The sequence below is a fragment of the Melopsittacus undulatus genome, chromosome 1, assembly GCF_012275295.1.
Source record: "Melopsittacus undulatus isolate bMelUnd1 chromosome 1, bMelUnd1.mat.Z, whole genome shotgun sequence".
In the NCBI taxonomy this organism is placed as follows: domain Eukaryota; kingdom Metazoa; phylum Chordata; class Aves; order Psittaciformes; family Psittaculidae; genus Melopsittacus; species Melopsittacus undulatus.
This window is the reverse complement of record NC_047527.1, coordinates 118499950-118517152: the sequence shown is the minus strand read 5'-3', so window position 1 is coordinate 118517152 and position 17203 is coordinate 118499950. Positions and strand designations below refer to the sequence as shown.

Here is a 17203-nt window from a genome sequence, read left to right as displayed (position 1 = left end):
TTGGTTCTCTCTAATATTTTTTTTGAAGCCTCTATTGACCAACTGCTAAGAGCCTTGAAAGTCTTCAGGAGAGTATGGGACCAGGGTAAGATTTGAATATCCTATTTCTAAAAAACAACAGGAGTTTGAGAAAATGAAAAAAGACTGATGCAAAAGCACACATCTTTTGTAAAACGATCATCTGCAATGCTCTAAACTGAGGTACCAGTCCTTGGTCATAGCAACGGAAATTTTGGATGATATCAAAGCAGATCAAGTATCATAGGGACAGAAGAATATGCAGTACTGCCATTAGAATTGCAGCATGGGTTGTGTCCATATGAACAAATTGCTTGCAAGTGATGGCTGGTCTGTTTGGAAGGAAAAGAAGTTAAGAAAAGATAGGCCAACAATAAGCCTAATTGTAGCAGGATGAAGAGCAAATGAGAGCAGCTTCACCTCTTGTCAACTCTGTACAGGACACCTGCCCGTTCTTAAACAGAATGGGCTGCTTCTACAGCTCCTTATCACGCTCTGATATCCCTGTGCACAGCTAAAGCCTGTCTAAGCTAATTGAAAGTTTCTTAAACCTTAACTGTGTGTATTTTCCTACCTCAGCTTTTGGAAACACAATTAGTCAGTTACAATACACAACAAACACAGCAATTTATGTTACACAGAAAGCTTTGCACACACACGCCAAAATTACTTCTTCCAAAGGTATCCTGCTGCACATGGATATTCAGTTTTCAATGCTGGTTAACTCCAGAGGTGGAAGACAGGTCAGTTTGTGTATTTTTAACGATCATGACAGAATCATTAATTCTGTTCCATGTAATAATGTAATTCAAGAGAGAAATTCACCCTGGAGAAAACAGGGTTGGCACAGTGAAGCTGCTCTCTAAAATCAGTACGATGCACTTCCAAATGATAGTGGAAGGTTTTCAGGGACCACCGTCCCTACTGAGCATGTATTTATGTGCCATCCTGAAAAGGGACAGATGTAATGACATGCTTACATGCTCAGGGGTTTCAAACCTAACATGCGGCATCAAATCTAATGAGTGCTTTGGGCATTTCTGTAATAGAAGCAATAACCTTGGGGTAAGAAATACACTGCTACATTACACAGTCTTTTACCAGAGTGCCAGCTCAGATGGACAAAATCACATTACTGATTTTTTTTTAAATATTGTAGGCTTTGTGTTAGGAATATTTTAATCCATTCTACCCAAGTTAGTTAACTATTCATTACAGTGGAGGTGGGTGAAATTGCTTCATTTGCATAGGTTTATCCTACTCAGTTTGCACAGTTCAATTCAAACAAACAAGAAGAGCCTCAACAGCAAAAGGTTAATAGAAGCGTATAGCTACAAATGCATTCTAAAAGCAACACAGAATTATGTTTTCAGAAGGGAAGATTTAAAATTATGGCTTGTTTTACAAATCTAAGGTAAACTGTTTTTCTAAGTGAGACAATGAAAATTACCTGAATTTCATAGATTCTTCCGGTCTCTTTATCCAGCTGCAGTTCTGCAGTTTTGTGACGATGTGAAGATAATAGTCTTCTGTATATCTAAAAAAGGCAACAGCAACAACATCAAATGCTAGACTATAGCTGTATGTATATTTAGAAACAGCCTCCAAAACATTCAAATGATGAATGTATTAATAATAATGTGCACAGTGCATATATAATAGGTTGCTTTTAGAACTCTATGACCCATTTTATTTTTGTAATTCGCAACAGTACTATCCTCATTTAATTAAAGCGACCTATTAAACATCTCTTCTTAATAGTGATGCCCTAATGTACTTTTCTGTTCAGAAACTTTCCAAAGTATGCTGGTTTCAAACTTCAATATTTGATCATTAATACCTCAAGTTATTTGCAATCATTTCAAGTGCAGAAGTTCAAAATAATTCAAAAAACCCTCTTACACTTGGTGTTTCAAGACTTCAAAAACGTTTTGAAATGTGGCTCTTGCAAGCCAAGATAAAACATGACACTTCTTATGCCTTTTCCTCCATTTACCTTATAGACTCCCTAAAGCCCAGTCCAATCATCTAAGAACACAGACCTCTATTTACAGATGTAAATTTCCTTCAAATTATCTCTTAAACAAAACAATCTATTGTTTTACAACAACCAGGACTTCGGTTACATTGTTACATGTAACTAAAGAGCTTTCACTTCCCTTTAAACCCTTTCAAGAGATTCATATTTGTCCATATGTTTAATAATTCAGACCACGTAAGTTAAAAGAAGGGAGACATTTCTTCCCCTGTAGGTTCAATGTTATTACTTCTTCCATTTGTCCCTGCTTCCTAACATAGTTTTGAAAAGGACTTGGGGAATGGGAAGAAGAGATGACATGGATGCAATGACTACTGAGTCTGTGGGACTCACCTCTCCAGAAAAGATCTACTTTCTATTATGTTAGCAAAAATGGCTTAGTGCTGGCCCAAAACCAAATGAACATGAGTTTATTTAAGCTGGACCTCACAAGTGAGTATTTTGAACAGTTTTACAAGAGTTAGGGATGGCAAGAAACCTCACTGGTTTTTAAATGCAGCATAAGAATTGCTAAGAGGAATATTAAAAAGGCTGGGGGGGGGGGGGGGCTTGCAGCAGGAGAGGTCAACCCAAAAGCTTCCTTCTCTGTCTGTGCTCAACATGCTTTTAGTACCACAGCTTTATGGAAAACATTTGAAAGAACAGATCTCTTTTTTTGTTTGCTTCATAAAATTACTGCAGCTGCTAAAGGCAACTTGTTTACCTACCCCTGAGTAAAATCATGTCCTGTTTCTACATGGAAAAAGAAATGAAATTATTAAGAGGAATATGAAATTAGAACTGGTCTTTGCCTCAAGTTTGCTCCTGTGACATGTATGATTTTCATTCTCCAGACTTAGCAGACTCTTAACAGAACTATATGACTGGGAGTAAACTGATCTTAACCGGGCTTCCGCTCTGCTCAGACAGAAGGAATGAACAGGCAGAAGTGAGAGAAGAGCAAAACTAGTTTAATTGCAGCTGTAATTGATCTGACCTAGTGCAGCACATGCTTTGTCCTTCCAGTCCAACTCTGAATCTGTTGTCTCCCCTGTGCCACTCACTGCTGGTACTCACTTGACTCCACCTTGGTTTTCTTTCTACCAGCTTTTACACTTGTCAAATGCCTTTATAGGACACTAAGTTACTACCATGCCAAAAAAACCACCAACATCAACAAACTCAGAAGGTAAAAAAAGAAAAAAAGGAAATACATTTTATTTAGCGTGTTAAATGAGATCTGGAAAGATACCACTGAAGAACACTGCTACTATAAGCAAGAAGTGATGGGAGCAGAGAAACCAGGAACAAGGCCTTCCTATTTTGGCAGCTGCATGCTGGTATGTTGTATTAGCAGCCTTGGAACTGCAGCCAGAGAAAATGCAACTGCTTTCTTGCTGAAGCTGCTACCTAAATTGGCTCACCATGGAGTCAGGGAAGTGTTAGTACCAGCACAGGGCAGGAAGGGAGTGCATGTGTGGGGGAAGATGGGATAAAAGCACAGGACCAAAATAGCTTACACTAGTATTTAATTACTTATCTCTTTTTATTTCTTAAGGCTAAATGATAAATAACTCTTAGATGCTGGGACTTCTGGATAAATTCCAAAAATTAATAGGATAACAGAGCATGAAGAGTTACTTAGACTATAATTATCCAGGAGGAAAAAAAAATACAGAAAAAGCAAATTCCACCCTGAAGACATTGATAAGATGAAGATCAGACTCAGAAATGAAAAGAAAAATTACCATCAGCTCAGAAAGAAATTGCATGCGCTGACAAGTTATTAGCAACTTACAGGGAAACATTTGGTAAGGAGAAAAATCAAAGCATCACCCATAACGCTTGTTCTGAGGCTTCGTGAGAAACACAGGCACTCACTGTCAGAAACTGTAAGGACCTTCCTATACATGTAACAGAAGCTGCAGCTATGGTAAACACACCTATTACAATGCAAGAACATTGCTACCTTTCCACTACTATCTACTGGATGGAATCACTCTTGCTCAGCAAGAGGTTTCTAAGCTCAGCAGCTCACCCAGAAAAGCATCACATGAAGGTTTTTAAAATGCAGACCACCAGCTCTGCTCACCCTACACATCCAGTTTTGCTCCTTTTGTGACTTACAAAGGCATGATGGACTGTCAGAACTCATCTTTGCCAGTGCTGGCAGAGACATCCCAGCAGCATGTGTTAGGGGACAGTGGACAGCTCCCAGCCTCAACAGGACTGCAAGGCAGCCACCACATCTGCTCACACCAATACAAGGCTTCCATGCAATGAGCTCTACTGTAACACAGACAATATTCCCATTGATTAATTTTTTAAAGAGTCAGGGTGAAGCTCTGGGATTTGCTGCAGCTGGGTTTACAGCCCAGAAAGCTTTGTTTTCCTCTCAGAAAGCCTATTTTAGCATTCCTGCTTTAAGGGAGCCTTGGGGGCTCATTTCTCCAATCGAAAACAGTCCAGAAGGCCATCAGGGTATCATTTCATGGCTCTGCTGTAACCCAGACAATCCTCTTCTCTACTGTTCCATTTTAAAGGGCTGGAACAATACCTGTATTTCCTCTGGCACCCAGGTGCTTACAGAACTTATTCACTGATGCTAAAAGGGCTTTATTACTAAGATTAAAAAGCTCAAGTACATTGAACTATGAAAATACATGGACAAGACAACAATTACAGTGCTGAGAATAGTGAATGAAACACATTTTGTTTTGGTTTTGTCTACCACTTGCATCACAGCCATTATAATAACTTGCTGTGGTAGGAAATTCATATTGTAAGAGCCTTGCTGACAAATAACACCTGGAAGGGGTTTTTGTCTATAGTACTTGTCAGGTACATAGTGACCTTCTATGTTAACTGCAGAGGCTAAGGTAGAATCATTATGCACAGTTGAGGCACTGACGAAGTGTAAGTACCTTCTAATTTCTGGCAGATACCTAAAGGACAACAGCAAGGACAGAAGTGTTTAGAAAGTAGGGAGACAGTAGGTAAAATGTCAGAACAGGAAGACAGATGCAGCCTGACTGGTTACTTTCTAAAACTAAACAACTACTGGGGAATAGAGGGAGGGGTAGGAGAGAGAAGAAATAGCTATTTGAATTAGAAGGAAAATTGAGCAGCAGGAGTGAGCAGCAAAATGAGATATTCCTACTTGGCAGCTCATGTTCAAGAAAGAAGCAAATAAAAAGAGAAATAACTACAGGAAACACAAGAGAAAAGGAGGGTCCCTTTTGCCTTTGGACACTTTAATAGTACCAAAACAGCTATTAGTTTTTAAAGCCCTCAGGAGAGCATGCACAGGGCTTGCTCTAGAATAAAAATGGAAAATTGCCAGCAAAACTCGGCATTTCAGGCTCTTTATCACCACCAGCACATACCTGCTTTAATAATAACAACTTCCCACTTATATTGCATTTTTTACTATCAAATCATTTGACATCCTTTAAGCTAGTTATTTTTTCCCTTTCTGCCAACTTAGGAGGAAGGAGTATCCAGACTGTCCCTGAAAGTCTAGAACTGCAATCTAAAGCATTTATATACCATGCCTGTGGGTCACAACTTAAAAAAGCAGCACAGATCCCTGAAGCTCCTCTCACTGAAAGGCAATGAGTTGCAATATTAATGGCACAAAGCAACCCCTTGCTTATTTGTTCCAAGAATGTTTCTCTCCCTACCTGCCTAGTGCATCTTCTGCCTTGTTAAATGCTGCAGGCTCCTTTCCCTTTGGCCACAGAATAGAGGTCTCACACTTTGTAGAGTTTCTCCTACAGTCTCAGCTCCAAAACGTTCTAGGTAAGAAGAGCTCATCTGCATTGCTGCAGCCTGTACAATTTTGTACCACATGGAATAAATAACAGCATTTATATTGCCATAGCTGGATTTTGGAGGCACTACTGTGACTGATTGTCCCTCTTGCCATTAATCACTGAATTTTGAAGTCAACTGTATTCTTTGACCTCTGCTAGTCTCTGTTTTGGCTCTCACCAGCAGCACATCAGTAACAGTAGTCTAACACCTTTCAAAAGAGTAAAAACTTCAATGACAGTGCTGCTGATGAGGTGGAATGTTGGTGGGAGGAAAGGTTACAGAGGAGAAAAAAAAATAATTAAGAGAGTAAAGACAGAATGCTGAAAATATGGTGACTTAAAAACAGGCAAAAGGAGGGGGCAGAAAAGACAGGAGAAGTTTTAAAATCGTGATTTAATGTTGCTTTTATGCTGAGATAAAATTTGACATCTCCAGTCCTTTGAACAGGGAAAGGCACATCATTATTTCCAGCAGAGCTTTTTTTTCTCATTCCATTTCTCCACAAACTGGGGGGGGGGGGGGGGGAAGGAGAAGCTGTCAATCTTCCAATTTTAAAGTAATCATGTAAAATAATTAATTTTAAGCTAGAACCCAGTCTTAATGGGAAGCCTTTCTCATTTACAATGTTTTGTTTACTGGTGCATCCACAGAGGCAAAATGTTACATGTCAAAAGCAATGTGCTGCTTCTCCTGATATCAATGATCTTTTTTCCATGTCGGGAAAAGGCAGAACAGAAGGTTAAAATCCAAAATTAATTTGGGATTTTTTTTCAATGTATCCAAAATTGAGTACTTTTTTTCCTGTGAACCATTCATTATGAGTAAAATTAATTAGCAAGCTTTTATACTAGTACATTTCCATACCTACTCTAGTGAATACGCTGAAAAGAATCTATTAACTGAGGTTGCTCATAGCAAGAGTGTTCACCAATCAGGAAAAAGACACTCAAGAATTAAATTATACCTCACAGATTCTGTACAGCCTTTTTGTGAATATCTTGGAATAAAATGTTGCTAACTGGCAAGGAGAATTTTGCTTATATTGTGAAAATGAGAAAAATAAAATCCAACCTTGACTAAATCTAATTCATGTGAAAGAAAAAATGCAGGCAAACATTAGTTAAATAATTTCAGTTTTCTGTCATATAGCTCCACATTAATATAACCAAGAATTATGTGAAAGAGGACAGTCTTCTACCCTCCTACTTAAAACAAACAAAGCAGAAAGCACAGCAAACACCTACCTTTTCTTCTTAGTAGATGATGACAAAATGTTGTCCTGAATTGCCTTACATCTTGAAGCCTGTTCAAACTGGTAAACTCCATTTTTATTAACAGCTGTTCTGTTGGGGGGGTGGGGACGGGAGAGACAAGAAAACAACAAACTTTACAAGACAGAACATACTCTGACAATGCTGTCACGGGTTTTTTTGCTATACCAATATGATTAATAACCATTGATTTAGCTGAAAACATTACCAAAGAAATCTTACTGACTTATTGTGAAGCTCTTGTATAAAAGGGGAGTTTGCTGCTAGTGACTAAAAAATGTTTGATTCTTTAAAGTAACACTATTTCATAGTCTGAATTATATTTTCTGCTTCACACTGTAATCAGAAAATGTAATTAGAAAGATAAATGAAACGGGAAGCCTCTGGAAGATTATGTTCTGCAGATATTTAAAATATTCACCAGTAAAATATTTAGCAGATGCAATTTCCTAAAGTTGTTGATGAAATGCAATATTCAAAGCCAATATAATATATACAGGAAACACCACAGGTGAAGTGGATCTTTCTACTTGGACCTTAAGTTCTTGAGCTTAATACTTCCTCCCTTGCTTATTCTTTATTTACACAGTGAGGATAAACATTTGTAAAATGAGCCAAGGCAAGTGCCAGACAGTGATCTTTAAATCCTGTTGTCTTATTTTTGCCAAGCTTCTGTGTGGTCCCCTTGCCCTGGTAGCCCTAGTAGAAGATTGAGCTGGAAATTAGTGAATGACCAAGATACCAGTGTCTTATTCCATTCACTTCAGTTCACCCTGTATCTAGGTTCAGTCTCATACAATCACCCTCGTCTATCACCAGCCTTCTGCTGTGTGTGCTGTCATTGTGAAGTTCGTTTTCCTTCAGCTTTTTTATTTTCCTTGCTCCTCTTCACCCTTCCCTCTTCCTCCCCTCAACTTTCCTTTTGGGCTCTTTCTACTGATTCACTACTTACAGACCACTTGAATATTGCAACCTATTTGTCCAAACCAGAAACAGAAATACTGAAGACAGATGCTGTGTCATTCACTCCTGGGTGTGAGCTGCAGCAGTGAACAGAACCTGTGCTGTTCTTAGCAACACAGAACAACCAAGCCATCTCTGTACAGAGGCACTCGTACACAAAGAGAAAGGGTCTTCCTGCTTTGTACACAATGCGCTGTGCTGCTGAACCATGATTCCTTTTACTAACAAGGACCAAAACTCAATTCCTTCACCTGTTAAAACATGCTGACCACTTAACAAGATTTCTGGTAAGCTGATTTTGGAGTTTAGTTGGGAAGGATGCCATTTCAAGTCACAGAATCACAGAGTGGCTGAGGTTGGGAAGCACTTCTGGAGGTCATTGGGTCCAACCTGCTTCTCAACCAGGGGCACCTAGAGCCAGTTTCCCACAACCATCTCCAGATGGTGTTTGAGTGTCTCCATGGATGGAGACTCCACAACCTCCCTGGGCAACCTGTGCCAGTGCTCAGGCACCCTCACAATGAAATAGTCCTCCCTGATGTTCAGAGGGAAACTCCTGTGTTTCAGTTTGTGAACATTGCCTCTGGTCCTGTCACTGGCCACCACTGAGAACAATGTGGCTCCATCCTCTTTGCACCTCCCTTCAGGTATTGGTAAGGTCCCTCTTGAGCCTTCTCTTCTTAAAATAACTAACAAATAATTCAAATAAGAAAAAGGCTGACTGAAGAAGACAGAACAGGATAAATGCTTGTTAATTTTGCTACTGAACTGAGTGGCATGCTCATAGCTATGACAGGGGATGAAAAGGAACAAAGCACCTGTCCTTCTCTTTCCATCACCCATGAATTTTTTAATGAATTAGTCACTCCATAGGAGCAATTAATCCAAAATACAGGCTGCAGAAGCTCTCTCCCTCTATTTCCACCATAAAGATCTTCTTCCAAGTATGCATTCAGTGCCCTAAGGAAGCAAGCAGTCTGTATGCTCCTTGTTGAGGGTAACGGTAAGACAACACAATGTAAACCTCTGTCCTTTCAGTCCTGCGGTGACTGCAATAGTAGCAACAGTTGGCACTACCTACCAAGAGCTTCTTTGCTGGTCTTGCGTACAGCTCCTCATCGAATTCCTTTTCAAGAAATGACATATAAACGTGAGGACAGAAGGCTCTCAGAGCACACAGTTCAGAGCAAACAATTCTGCAGATCTTACATAGCAAGTGTCAGCAAATATTCTGCTTACACCATTTATGAATGAACACAGGTTTATTGCAGCTGGGTCTAAATAGTTCTGTCTACGCAGAAGAACCGAGTGGGCCCTTTCACTAAACAACCTAACACCAGTTCCCAAACTGATTTAGTTAGCACTAGATCATGTTTCCTTCCTCTTGCTTCCTTAACTCAGTAAACTCAAATGATTTGTCTGCAGCTGCAACTTAAAGTAAGGGAAATGGCTACAGGCAAAGCTTAGCTGCATAAGCAGCACCTTGAAAAAAAAGAGAATTGTTGATATCATAAGCCAAGTGCACGTTACTGCTGCGAGTTTTTCATTATAACTAAAAACCAAGAAGCTCCTTTAACACATGAAGCCGCCAGGAAGATCAGGAGGTTAGGTTTGATCAGATCACTGAGAGGTACGTTTGCAGCATCCTCAGGCAACCAATGTTATTTCACATGCAGGTTTCAACACCGTACAGAGAATCATTACAAGGTCCTTACAGCTTACTACTAATTTATGTCCTGAGATCACTGGGGCAGTGAATAAATATTCTCTCAACCAAATATAAGCTTTACTCAACAGCCTTTTGGTCTTTTTAAATTCATAGCACTAAGATCAACTGAAGGAAGTTGCCTCTGTTTTTTAATATGCATTGCTTTTTATGCACACATTTTCAAGACTTGAAAATTTCAAAAAGGAAGAAGTCAGATAAAGAACGATCAAAATAAATTCCTGCTCCGTTTCATCATTATATCCTGCCAATCACTTTTACAGCAATCAAGGGAATAAAAAAAGGAATAAGGAGTCTTCCCTTTCCATGACAAGTAGATTGGTGAAAATGGCACAGCTGTGGGGAAAACCAAACATGAACTTTAATCTAAGTTCTTTATCTATACAACGCAGGCACAAGATAGATCAGCAAAATGCTGCTTGTGCAGCTTTTTCCACACAAAATTTACTCAACACTCTATTTATATGGTGCAAAAGGACACAAAACCAAAACAAATTATTTGCAAGACATGCAAAGCAATGACTCATTCGAGTAGAAGTTAAACTTCTGAATTTCTGTTTCACTGTCAGAGTAGCCCCTTCTCATGAGTGAAAGATTTCTGCATGCAGAGAAAAGGGGTGTGCAGGGGGCAGTCCAGACTTCCACTGCATTATTCATTACAGTTGTGCAGACATCAGGCTGAGATTAGATTTCTGAACACTTATGACAATTATGCTAGCCAACATTTATCACTAAATGAATTTACCTGACCTAGTGCATGACAGTCTTTGTTCAGTACTTAGAATGAAATCAGATTTCTGCAATGAAATCAGATAACATGCCCAAAAACGCAGATATCAGGCTAAATTCAACTAATTTTACAAACTCTTGATGAGAACTTGAAGTGGAAACCTTGTTATATCCTGTTGTCTTGAACTCATAAAACTGACAGAACAGTGACTTTTCTGCTGCGTTTCCCTTAGGGTTTTGATGTTCTCAAAGCCAACATCACTGGCCAGAATCTTAAAAACAGGGTGTTTTTTTTTAATCATATACAAACAGCTTGAGGACCACATACTTCCTATGGTAATTCTAGGAACTCTGAAAGTACACCATCTGTACTTTAATAAATCCACAGTAGATTAAGACCATGTGCCATATTTATCAGCAAGTCGTTATTCTATATCTTGCTCTTAGGAAGATGACAGTTCCTTTAACTGCAAAATTCTTTAAGACAACTATTGCACCCACCCTTAGAATAAGAAATAAAGGAGCTACATGGCCCCTTTTGCTATACCTGTAGCATGCAGCCCCGAGACTTTAGGGAGCCTTAGTGCAAGGAATCACCAAACGGACAGGTACACTGGGGGAACACTAATGTAGGGAGGGAAAGGAAAGCTAAGGAAAGCTCTTTGAAAACAAAACCAAACTAAACCCCAAACAGTTTCCAGAGTAGGAAAATGGATAGACAGAAGACAAATGAAAAAAGTATGAAGGGGGGGGACAGGGACAGGTAAAAATGGAAAAATAACATCAAGTGCTGTGAATTATACTGTAACATAAAGACATGCCCAGGACTGAAAGGCCAATCCTCCAGAATTCCCACAAAAGCAGCTGGAAACAACTCAAAGAATGCAGGGTGAGATTTTCAAAAGAGTTCAGAACTGGATGGTCTGACAGCACTAAAGGCAGAAAGAATTTCACCCCTAATTTCAGCAAGAGTTAAGTCCACACTGAACACATGGAAAAATCTCACTCATTGACTCCATTCACTTCATGCCCACCAAAAGCAGTTGTTGCACTTTTCCTGTAGCTTTCTGTTCTTGTCTGCCTGTAGCAGCACAGGACCTCTGATCCCTGCTCCAGCTGAGCATCTCCAGCTAAAAAAAGGGTAACTTCTGCATGCAAAATTGCCCATTTATATCCTTCTAGCAAAGTGGTGCTGAACACCACTATCCACACTGTGAACACCTTCTGTCTAAGTCTCTCCCTTGAAGAAACTAATTTATGTTTGAATCTCATAGTCTATTGAATACCGCTAAAAACCCATAACCCATACTTTCCTAGGAAGGGTGTTCTAAAGTGCTGTCTCTGACACTATTTCAAATTAATCAGATGATAAGAATATAGTGACATTTTTAAGGTTCAAAACACCTTGATTAACAAGGCAATACACAATTTAAATGCTTGGTGAAATAGACTATTAAAATGGCTTTATCAAACCACAGAAGTAAGCGTTTGTCTTGTAACATTAATCACAGTAACTGTGAAAGAGACTGATTCTGCTGTCCTTGTTCAAGTTCCCACGGAGGTTTTGCTTATTTAAGGAATGCTAAATCAGGTATTTAAGACAAGCTGCATTTTGAAGGAAGACCTTCCAGTGCATTCAGAGTTACACATCAGACAATTTTTACTTCTAAAATCCATAAATCCTATGACAGGTAACATGACAAGCAACATGCAGTCTTGTGGTGGGTAAAGTGAACAGGTACTTACACTAAAAAGATGTTACAACAGTATGCAAGAGACAGAATGACAGAGCAGTTTCACTTGGACCAAGTAAACAGAAGAAGGCTGCGAAACCTTTCACCACTGTCAAAACATAAATGTGTCCTGGCAGCAGCTTTCAGTTGAACACCTATTCATTTAGACAGAACTAATACATAAGGCCCGTGTTTGAACTGCACTCTTAAAAAACATCTACATGCATCACTCGGGAATAAAGGGAAAGAATATTGAAAAGGGTAACAATAGTGAAGTGGGCACCAGTACTGACTAATCCAAGCTCTAGCAAATTATGCTACAGTATACTAAGCTACTGTTCATAATTGTGGTAAATCTGTCTCTTCACTTTCTGACTGCCAGAATGCAGTATTTTGACAGGAGACAGAATGTACAGGTCTCTGTAGCATAGTTAATTAAGTATAGTTGTTTATTCCCTAGGCCTGCATAAAGATCTGCTGCTGAGAGAGGAACTGGAGAAACAAATACTATGTAAAATGCTATATTAATACTAACTTGTTTACTCATAGCTCCTCAATCACTTCCTCCCACTGTTCAATTACCCCAACGGTCTCTACACTGTGCTTGCCTTGGACCTGCAAAGGAGGAGTGTAAGTTCGGGAAATAGTAAGTAAATGCCTTAAAATTGGTGACACTAACAGAATAACAGTAGTGATGTTCAGTTCTTCAGGGTATACTGCTGCCATGTTATTACTTGTATACAAAGTATATTGAAATAGTGCTTGAGAAAACTGTTTTCACTTCCTTTGTAGGAGCTGGCATTATTTATCTGCTGTATATCTTTGGACAGTACAAAACAAGCTAGAATTTCTGCACAAGCTGAACAAAGTACACCCTAGGCCTCATAACAAAGACTACCTAATTACTCTTACTGCTATCACCTTCTCTGATAAGCACGAGCAATACTGAGCCCTCTATTTTGCTGTTAATGCTGTGACTACACAAACAAATATTACAGCAAAAACACAGCTGTGAGGGGAGGACAAATGCTCTAAAGGTGGGACAAGCGCAAGACTACTTCTTTTGGTTGTACTGTTGGCTTGAGCAAGTTTAAGCTGTACTTCCAGTTACAGCTTAAAAACTGAGAAGATACTATGAGGCAGTGACATGAGGATTTTCCAGAGAACCATGGTATTGCGGTGTGAATGCTACTGGTTCCATGAATAAATCTGGGAGCTACTAGAGAAATCTTACTAACACTGGCCTTTTTTTTCTTTTAGGAAGAAGCCCTACTAACAGGCACTGCAGGCTGCGAAGTAAACCCACAAGAGAACATGGAAGTTACACTCCAGAGGCAGTCACATTGTTCAAGGGATCTAACCCTTAACAAGAAAAAGTGGTAAGAATTGTCCTGCAAGAGACAAGCCACATCTTCAAGGTCATTTACTAAGACACAGACCTTCAGAGAACTTTAGGTGGCTGGTCACTATCTAATTAAACATTGCTGTGCACGACAGCTGCCTAAATGTCTGTGACAGTCTGAACCAATCCCGTTTTTCATTCTTTCATCCTTCAGTTTCATCCTTTTAGAAGAATTACTCAAAGTAAAAGAACAGATTAACTTTCAATATTGCAAGCCTAAAGAATAATAGGGCTTTGGAGATTCTTCAGGAGATGTCTGGTTACAAATATGCCTCCAACAGCACAGGAAATCATAAGAAGAAAGATTAGCTTGCAATTCTGAAGATTGTCTAGATTACTTACAGTTAAAGAAGGGTAGTGCCCTTTTTTTTTTCCTTTTCCACTGAATTTGGTGAGAAAATCTAAGCTGTCCAGAAAAACGCATCAAACTGCTGAAGAGATCAGAATCTAATCAAACATCCATGCACATCCTCTTACTCTGACGCAGGAAAGGACATTGGTGTCAGCAACACAGCAATGCTAATCAAACTATTGGGATACTGTAGGAGAACCATACTTGCATCAAGAGATTGTCCTAGTTTTATGCATCAACATACACACATAGCCTGATCTGATTCAAAAATTCACTAACCCCTGTACAACCTGTTTCAACAAGGGCCTCTTCTTTGCTTTTGCTATACTTATGAAAACTGCAGCAAAACTCCACTGCAAACTGGAATCTAATTCCTATTCACCAGACCATTCATCTCCATCACTGAGGGATGGGTTTGAATCTCCTGAATGAGTCCAGATGCTTTCTGGATCAAAGCTCTCCAGCATGGCCCTAAGCCAGGCCCAGTCCAGCTGCTGCCTGGATCAAACCCCTTCAGCATGGCTCCCCACCCAGTCCAGCTGCTCTCTGGATTAAGTAGCAGCTCCTGGTCAGTTCAGCAGCTCACTCTCCTTCCTCATACACCAAACATGCACCATGAACTCCTGTCAGGCTGGCTTACTGAGCATAGCCACTAGGGTGAGAAAGAACATCCTCTCTTGGATTCAGCCAGCAAGCCACCCTTCTAAAGACACTACAGTTACAGGAGATGGAATGGAATGAAATGAAACTTTTATTGGTGAGCAATTTACTTGCCACACTTTTGCAGTCACATAATCACAAAGAAATACAATTTCAGGTTGATCAAAACTAGCTCTAAATTGGTGCCTAAATCCCCCAAGTAAATTAAAGAAAAAATATGTATTTAAAATCTCATGCTCACTTATTACAGAGAGTAAAAACTGACCCATACATGCCATGGATTTTCAGCCCACTTCAGTATGTGTTGTTTACCCTTTCTTTGCTCCAGTTGTGAGTGTACTAAACAGCAGATGGAAAGCAGCTAGACTGCTCTCCAAAATGCTTTCTGCCAGCATTTTCAGTTAGTTTGACTCCATGGTTTAGCACACAGAGCTGAGTGGAAGGAGACTGCAGCTCAGAAACAAGCAGGGAAAAGGAAGGGTCGTAGAAGATGGGGCACAGGAAAACCACAGAGATAACACAAAACAGGGTTGAGAGGAGAATGGAGTGACAGCTACAAAACCCAAAGCAGAACACGGTACATACCACAAACCAAATAAATTGTAAGGAGTGGAAAATAGAGGTAGAAAGGGAAAAAATGCTCACAGGAAAGAGAAGCAGCCTCGGAGCAAGTAACAGCAGTCAGAATTCTGCACATGTTCCTGTTCCTTTTGTTTCAGTCTAATTTTGAAAGACATAAACTTACAGCTTGTGGAAGTTCTACATTTTGAGGCCGGGAGCACAAGGGTGTCTCACTGGAAACACGTAAGAAACCTATTGTTAGGGTACACTGCAATGGTTCCTAAAACTAATGACACTTGCATTCATTTAGGGAAAGCAATGTTGTTTCAACCTCAAATTCAGCTAGATCGGGTGAGATGGCAGCATCAGGTAAGGCTCACCATTGACTTCAGGACATCACAGTTCCTAAGTTACATCTAATTTTTATCATGTGGTTTTACCCATAATTTGTATCAACATATGATATAGTTGAAAACATATGATAAGCACTGAAACTGCAATGTTAATGAAGCCATATAAAGTAAAAGAATAGCAAAAACATTTGCAAGCTACTTCTTACATAGTAATATCTCATGTGAGGATTACACCACCATCTTCTGCACTGCTAGTTTTCCTACGGTGTGTGAAGAATCAAGAGCATGAAAACACAGTCATTATAGTGAAGCCTGCACGTGAGACATAACTTGTTTCATAGCTAATTCTAACAACTATTTTCATATTTAACTTCACAGTATAAAATAAGAGGCAGTAAAGCAAAGATCAACACTGATCTAAGACCGAGGCATTGAATCAAGTGGAAGGGCTCCCACAAAGATGCTCCACAACATGAAAAAGGTTTCATTTGTTTCACCTTCATCCTACCGATTTTAAGAGAAATGGGCATTTTTAACTAAGTACTCATTACAGAAACAGTAACAGTATTATACAGCTCCAGCTCCACCTTCCTGGAAAGAGTAACAAAAGATACCTGGAAGATGACATACAGCAGGCACTTTTTGCATCGTATGTTAACAAAACTGCTAAATGCAACATTTTATTGGGCTCAAAACCAGCACTGGAGTGAAACCTGTCACTAAAAGTGCCTATGAGCAAATAATTTACTGCAGTTTGAGTGAATTTACATTTTCTGAGCCTTGTAAGTCTCTAACACTCTCCCTGATCAAGCCGTCAACACAAAAGGCAGGACGAGTCGGACCGCAGGCAGGGTTCTGCCTCTGCGGACCCTTTTTCACGGACCCCGCTACCAGCGGCTGGTGGCGGTCAGCCCGTACCTGTTCTCGGTCCACGGAAGGGGCGTTAGGGGCGGCCTGAGGGCTCGCACCACTTTCGGCGTGACAGCAGCTATCCCCGCGTCCTGCTCCCAGCCCCTGGCAAGCAAGACAGGAACACAAAGTTGTCAAAAGCAGTGATTAAACAGCACCAGACGGGAGCGGCGCCGGTCTCCTCCCCGCCAACCCTTCCACACGCCGCGAACAACCGCGCCGAGCCCAGCCTGCGCCGGGCGGCCACAGCACCAGGCTCCGCCGCGTCCCTCTCCCAGAGAGGAGCTCACCACGTCCCGCTCCTGCCTCCCCAGCCGGCGCCAGGCTCTCCCGCCCTGCAGCCCCACCGCCACGGGAGAGGACCCCCAGCCACCCTACCTGGCGCGGAGGGGCTGCTGTCCGCCCAGCCGCAGGAGGCAGCCGCCAAGCAGCAGGCTGCCCAGCGCGGCGGCCAAGGCGATGACAGCCCGCATGGTGCGCTCGGCAACAGCGCCCACCACAGCTACGGCCGCCCCATAGTATTTAAGGGAGGCTGCGGGGAGTGGGAGGCGGCCATGGCAGACACAGGGTCTTTCTGCTCCGCCCCTCGCCCGCAGCCCTGCGCCGCCGCTCACAGCCCCCCCTCCCCGGCCGCCGCCTTCCCTCCCATCGAGGCCGCTGCTGGGGCCCTGCCCGCTGGGGCGGTCGCGCTGA

The 17203-nt window shown here is 40.9% G+C and overlaps 1 protein-coding gene across 2 annotated transcripts in view; it reads right to left on the bottom strand.

Moving 5' to 3' along the window:
* The window catches only part of ST8SIA6 (ST8 alpha-N-acetyl-neuraminide alpha-2,8-sialyltransferase 6), a 47021-nt gene extending 30038 nt beyond the window's left edge, over positions 1 to 16983 (bottom strand). For both annotated transcript variants that reach the window (XM_034067684.1, XM_034067679.1), the window contains exons 1-4: positions 16889 to 16983; positions 16520 to 16615; positions 7096 to 7194; positions 1469 to 1555 (exon numbers count right to left, since the gene is read on the bottom strand). In XM_034067684.1, the coding sequence (XP_033923575.1) occupies positions 1469 to 1555; positions 7096 to 7194; positions 16520 to 16615; positions 16889 to 16983 (377 nt within the window). The remainder of the gene's footprint in view (positions 1 to 1468; positions 1556 to 7095; positions 7195 to 16519; positions 16616 to 16888) is intronic.
* Between the last annotated feature and the right edge of the window lie 220 nt (positions 16984 to 17203).